The following is a 7,058-nucleotide window of genomic DNA, read 5'->3' on the forward strand; positions in this document are numbered from 1 at the left end:
CAGTCTCCATCATTAAGAACAGTTGAAATTGGACCAAAACAGAGCAAAGAGAAGACTTGACCAGAGATAGGCAAATCTGCAAAAGAGCAAAATGTGGGTATAATACGTGATCTCAAGTTGTTGTCAAAAGGTGAAATAGGGGATTGACTAGGCAAGGGTATTTTAGCCATTTCTTGGTCTACAGAACTCAAAATTGGATGATTCTTAACGAATTGGGATCCTAACTCAAAGGGTTACAATGTTCATGTTTTGTATAAGAGCAAGTTCAGCCTCCATCATCAAGAAAATATCAGTTGAAATTGGACCAAAGTAGAGCAAAGAGAAGACTTGACCAGAGATGGGCAAACCTGCAAAAGAGCAAAACGTGGGTACAATACACGACTTCAGGTTGCGTTTTCGAGGTCGTGTATTCTTCAATTTTGACTGCAACTTGCTTTGCAACTTGTGCTCTGTTCACACAAACTTTTTGACCCATTTTTCTGTAAGAATTTTGACTATATCTGAGCAAACAGATATAGAGTCTTGTAGAAGCGACCTTTGGGAGTTTCAAGAGTCAAAAATATCAACTAGAAACAACTCTTCTTGAACTTTAATCTCTCTATAAATAGCAGCCTTGGAGGACATTTTAACAACTTTGAAAGGCTAGAAAAACTCCACAAAAATGTATTCTTCACTAGAATTTCCTTAGTTCATTAGTTAGGGTAAATTAGTATAGTTAGTGTAGTTTATCCTTCTTATATTTGTAGTTAGATTTGGATCAAGATTTGAGAGGCAAAGATGGAGAGGTTGAACTTATGTGACAAGGGTGACTTCTCTCCTAACACTTTCTCTTTTGTATTTGATTTCATGTTTAGTTATAGCAGAAGTTTAGTGTTTGTTTTCATGTTTTGCTAAAGTTTATACCTAGAGTTATGGATGAACTTTTTTTTTTTTTTTTTTTTTTTTAAAGAAGAGAGCTCCCCAAATTTTATTAAATGTGAAAAACAACGAACGAGGAAACAAGTCCCACCGTTCAATACATCCCAGGAACCGTAGGAAAAACTATTCCTAACAATTAACGTTGCGAATATATGGATAACCTATTGCATCCAAATGAATCAATGACCGAGCTCTACTTGGCAGCTGCTGATGAGATTGGAAAGTAACCCATGAACTCTCCAGAGATAACGCCGCTAAGCTGTCTGCCACGGCATTCGCCTCACGATAAATATGCGAAATGGCCCCATTCACCTTACCGAGCAACAGACAAATTTGACTTAAGACGCTACACAACGGCCACTTACCAACCGATTGACTAGTAACCAGCCGTGCCAATGCTAGAGAATCCACTTCCACTAAAATACCTGACAACCCTGTCTCAACACACCACTGTAGCCCAGTCAACAAAGCTAATCCCTCCGCATGAACCACTTCACATTCTCCAAACTCTTTATAAAAAGCACCAAGCATCTTCCCTTCAAAATCGCGTATCACTCCACCGCCTTTTGCCAACCCATTAGTCACACTTGCGTCGGTGTTCAGCTTGATTGACCCCCGAGGAGGCTTCATCCATGATATAGCCTTCGGCCGTAATGATTTACCCGGTTTGATCCGAAAGTACCGAGCAAAATACGTATCCGTATCCCCCTCCAACTGAAATCTGTTTAACATGCGTGCAGCCCCCGTAGCAACCAACCACCCATTGACATCAAAAATAACTTTAGAATAGGCCGAGGGAATATTTCCAAACCGAGCATCATTCCTACTACGCCACAGAAACCACAGCACTACAACTGGTATAGCACACCGAACATGATTCAGCCGCCCATTCCCAGAAGATTGAAACCACACCACCAGCAGCGAAGAAACGCATGAGAATGATCCCCACGGGATTCCGCAAGCCAGGAAGAAATGCTGCCAAACAGCGCTTGCTAATCTGCCCTGCAAAAAAATATGATGCAAGGACTCCGATGAATCACCACAACAGTCGCATTTGGAAACCAAAGAAAATCCTCTAGAACGGAGCTGGTCGTCCAGAGGCAGAAATTCAGCCAAAACCCTCCAAGCTAGGTAAGACATTTTTAAAGGCAGCAATGGACACCAAATTCCACGCCAAACCAAGGACAGGTTACGCCGCTGTCTAATTAACTCCCAGGCTGATGACACAGTGAACGTACCATCCGCCGAAGGAGCCCAAACCAATTCGTCCTTAAGAGCCGGATCAACAATTGTTCGTGAAATATTATTAACAACAGATCGAGGAAGAACCTGGAGGAGCCGTTGAAAATTCCACCCCGTAGAGCTATAAAACTCAGCTACTAAGCAATGAGGAGGCGCCCCATCAAACTGCCTGCTAAGCGGTTCATCGAGGAGCCATCGATCATGCCACAAATCGATGAACCCCTCGCCAAGACGCCAACGAATATTATCTTCAGCTATAGCCCGAACCGAGCAGACCCGCTTCCATGTTGCCGACCCAACGCCAGCCGCTGCCAAGAAAGGATGCTGACCGCCAATATACTTGCGATGCATAAAGATTGCCCACGGAGAACTCTTTTGTCGAATTCTCCACCATAATTTCATTGCAAAAGCCTTCTCTAAGTCCAACAGAGATCGAAAACCCAACCCCCCTTCTTCAACAGGGAAACATAATTTCTCCCAGGACGACCAATGAATCCGTCTACCATCCTTGCCATCCCACAAGAACGCATTAAACAGCCTGCCTAACCTAAGAAAAACCCCCTTAGGTGGTTTAGAAACCTGCAACAGATAGAGAGGCATTGAGTTCAACACATGACGAAGCAAGATGAGCTTCCCCCCCGCAGAAAGAAACCGGGAGCTCCAATGATGCAGCTTTGCTCGAACAGAAGCAAAAACTCCATCAAAAAAGATACTTTTCTTACGACCACGAATAAGTGGAACTCCCAAATATTTCACAGGCCAAGACTGCTCTTGAAATCCCGTAACTTGCTGAATTAAGGTGATAATCTCCGAAGGAAGCTTCGACGAACAAAGGAAACGACTCTTGGAGAGATTAATTTTTTGGCCCGAAAGAATTTCATATTGTCGAAGAAGGGACGACACAGCCAGCAGACATTCAGACGATGCCCGCGTAAAAATAACCATGTCATCGGCAAACGCAAGGAACGGGACCAGCCCTCCCTTAGACAAAAATCTAAAACCCGGGGTGTTTGTAAACAGCTGCTGGAGGCCCCGGCCAAGAAATTCAGATACAAAAAGGAAAAGAGTGGAAGATAGAGGATCCCCCTGACGAACCCCTCTAGTCGACTTGAAAAAACTCGTGAGCTCCCCATTAACCAACACAGAAAACCACACATTGGATATTAAACGAAAAATCAGATCTACCACACCCTCCTTAAAGCCGAATTCACGAAGCATGTATAATAAAAACCCCCATTCCACTCTGTCATAAGTCTTCTCCATATCCAATTTCAATATTACGTTAGGGTGACGCAATTTCTTGTCCAAATCCAGGATTAATTCCTGTGCGAGGAGAACATTATCCTGTATTCCCCTACCCGGTATAAAGCCAGTCTGAAACTCTAAAATCAACTTAGGAAGAAACTGATTAATGCGGGTCGACAAAATCTTAGAAATGATCTTCGAGCTAACATTGGATAAGCTTATTGGTCGGAAATCTTTCCACTCACACGCACCCTCCTTTTTAGGCAGCAATGTGATCGTGGTACTTGAAAACCCACGAGGCATTGTTGCACCAGCGAAGAAATCCTTCACCGCATCCATGAAGTCATCCTTGATACACTCCCAGCAACTTTGATAAAAGCCCCCTCCAAACCCATCAGGGCCCGCAGCACTCTGAGGGTCCAGGGAGCAAATTACCTTATGAACTTCTTCTACCGATGGTGATTTCAGCAGCATGTCATTGTCTTCCTGCGTAAGCTTGGGCAGATCAATAGACGGTCTGCTGCCAGAACAAGCAGCGCGGTCGGCCGTGAACAAAGAGGAGAAAAAATCACCCGCCGACAGCTTAATATCATCAATACTATCAAACCAACAATCCCCGTTACCCCTAATGCGTGAAATAAAATTAGAGCTGCGTTTCTGGTTAACTGCTGCATGGAAAAAAGATGTATTAGCCTCGCCCTCTTTGATCCACTTGATCGCTGCCTTTTGTCTCCAGAATTCACATTCCAACGCAAGCTCCCGAGAATGAACTGCCCTTGCCTCGTGGACTGCCATCCTCGACAGCGTATCTCTATTCTGGTCATACAAAATTTCCTTGGCCAATAAATTATCCGCTGCCACTTGGACCCTTTGAGAGACATTCCCAAAGACCCGCCCATTCCATCGAGATAAAACTCGTTTAACCACCTGCAACTTATTAAAGAATTTCTGCATTCCCACTCCAGACACAGTCTGAGCCCACGCAGACTTCACTGTTGTTTGAAAACTGGAATGACCTTGCCAGACATTAAGAAACCGGAATGAAGAGCGCCTAGTTGACGTACTTCCCCCCCTGATCAACAACGGACAATGATCAGACCGCCCTCGTTGAAGATGAGCTACTCGAGTCATCTCTACATCAGACAGCCAAACGCCATTAACGACCGCTCGATCGAGACGCTGCCACATGCGACCATTGGTCCATGTGTACGCAGACCCATCGAATTGAACTGGGAATAGCCCACTCCGATGTAAAGCAGAGTTGAATTCCTCCAAATCACGAATATTGGGAGCAGATCCTCCAATCCTTTCCTCCGCGCAAGAAACAACGTTGTAGTCCCCTGCGGCAATCCATGGAAGCGTAGTAGACGTAGAAAATTGCTCCAAAGCCTCCCATAGCCGTCTCCTACCAATTCTGTTACACTTCGCATAGACAGCCGAAATAACAATGGAAGAACCAGACGGGAAAGACAAATATATATGAACTAATTGATCCGCAGCTTCTACAAAAGAATATCTAGCCTCTGAAGACCAAAATACCCAGATTTTATTATGCACGAAAGACCGAGCAAAATCAAATCCCAAGAACAGCTGCACACTCTCCAACTGAGAGACATTGGCTAACGGTTCCAACAGAATCAATAACCTAATATTATGTGATCTACAAGTGCAACGAATATACCGCAATGAATCCCTGTTCGACGCACCCCGAATGTTCCACACTATAAACTTAATTGGATTTAACATTATTAGACCGAAGATTATAGTGCGCAGATGAGGTCATACCTTCTCGTTTCCTGGACTGTCTACTACGACCCTTGTGGCCTTGAATCAACTGTTGCAGCAAATGAGAGTCGGCATCATCCAGAGAAACTCCCGTAGCGACCGGATCGCAACAAAGCTTAGATGCTTGGATTCTGCCGGGCAGCCGATCCTGAAAACTTTTAAGCTCAACTAAGGAAAGACCTTTCACCCCCGACCGGCCTTCAGAATTAGCCCGCACCAGTCGAACATGACCGTGATGCCGTGTAGGAGAGAGAGAAGAGGAAATCTCTCTCTTCCTCTCTCTACCAACCCTCGAACACAACGCCAACAGACGGTCATCCCCATCAGAAGAGAGGATATTGTCCGATAAAGCCTTAGCCGGAGAAGAAGATTCCTGGGGAACAAGAGTGAGAAAATTCTGCGCATCCGCCTCAGCCCCCCGAGATGCATTAGAGAGAACAAGAATAGGAACACTAGCTGAAGAAGAATTTCCCCTAACAGGGTTATCAGAAGGTGGTGGAATCTCAGGGATGACAACATCCGTCGCACAAATACCAGTTTCAGGCTCTTTTACCCCCATGGCTACCACAAGCCCAGGATCCACAACAGGAGGAGATACCTCAACAGCAGGTACCCCCTTAGGTTGAAAAACTTGTCTGACGTGTGGCGTAGCTGATGGTCCAGAACGACGCACCGGCCGCAATTCCGGATGTTTGCGATGACAGACAGATTCTGTATGACCAATCAACGAGCAAAAACCACAATAAGCGGGATACCCTTCGTACTCAATTTTCTGCCAAAACCCCACTGATCATCTCCAATCCAAATCCTGGATTTAGGAGACTGCAAAACATCGATCTCCAACAATATACGGGCAACAGATGGACGCTTCAGTGAAGCCGTAGCTTCATCCACTTTCAAGGGACGACCAAGCAAGGTACCTAGCTTAAGCAAAAATTGCTTTTCAAAAAACGGCAATGGAAGACCCGGAAAATTGACCCAAACTGGTGCAATTGATGACTCTGCTCCTGGTTTAAAATCAATTGTCCATTTCGACAGGGACATATGAAACTTGCCAACGTACCAAGACCTGCGACACCAAAGTCTGGTGTAATCTTCCTCCTCGGATGGACGTAACAGAATGTGCTTGGAATCTAATAAACCAATCGGGCACTCACCCCTCAGCCCCAACGAAACAATAAATTTGCGAATAAGCTCCATGGACGGACGACCTATGGCAAACCTGCCGACTAGCGCGTTAGAGTAAGGCGCCGCAATCTTGGAATCTAATAAACCAATCGGGCACTCACCCCTCAGCCCCAACGAAACAATAAATTTGCGAATAAGCTCCATGGACGGACGACCTATGGCAAACCTGCCGACTAGCGCGTTAGAGTAAGGCGCCGCAATCTGCATCATATCTTGACGGGAGATGACCAACGATGGCTCCCCCTTGTATGTACTGAGATGGCCAAAACCAGAGGACGAAGAAGAAGGAGCTTGAGGGAGCAGGGAGGCGAACGTCTTCGACGGCCGAACGAACGGCGGCGCCTCCCCATGCAGGAGAGCCGCCATGAAACCCTAGCCCGACCTTTACGTGCGTCTTCCTAGAATTCTGTTTCCGATGCTCCTTAGGAAATTTTCTCACTCGTGATATTTACTTGGTTATTTGATGATATTATTTTGAACAAGTTGTTTATCACTTTTAATTTTCTAATGATGATTAACCGGCCATTAATTATAATAATCTTAAGGTGTTAAGTTTGCAATGAGAATTAGAATTTAACACTAATTCAAGGAAATAATAAACCTAGGGAATCCACTCACGTGAGTAGAGGAGCACCTTTGTGGTTTTAGTGACTTGTTTCATGTAATTTTATAGAAGAAAT

At 44.9% G+C, this 7,058-nt stretch overlaps 1 protein-coding gene across 1 annotated transcript; it reads right to left on the minus strand.

The window, feature by feature from the left end:
• Window positions 1-225: 225 nt before the first annotated feature.
• Window positions 226-6,744, minus strand: LOC140012651 (uncharacterized). Its single transcript, XM_072060928.1, has 4 exons — window positions 5,946-6,744; window positions 5,191-5,901; window positions 1,080-4,928; window positions 226-347 (listed from the first exon to the last, which is right to left on the minus strand). Exons 1-4 carry the CDS (start codon window positions 6,742-6,744, stop codon window positions 226-228), a joined length of 5,481 nt encoding a protein of 1,826 aa, XP_071917029.1.
• Window positions 6,745-7,058: the final 314 nt, after the last annotated feature.

This window comes from Coffea arabica, chromosome 8e (assembly GCF_036785885.1).
Source record: "Coffea arabica cultivar ET-39 chromosome 8e, Coffea Arabica ET-39 HiFi, whole genome shotgun sequence".
NCBI lineage: Eukaryota > Viridiplantae > Streptophyta > Magnoliopsida > Gentianales > Rubiaceae > Coffea > Coffea arabica.

Coding starts and splice junctions, on each gene's coding strand:
- LOC140012651 (XM_072060928.1), bottom strand. CDS start 6,744: ATGGCGGCTCTCCTGCATGGGGAGGCGCCGCCGTTCGTTCGGCCGTCG. Junction 5,902..5,945: donor CAGAAAATTGAGTACGAAGG/GTATCCCGCTTA, acceptor TTGGTCATACAG/AATCTGTCTGTCATCGCAAA. Junction 4,929..5,190: donor ACAGTCCAGGAAACGAGAAG/GTATGACCTCAT, acceptor TTTGGTCTTCAG/AGGCTAGATATTCTTTTGTA.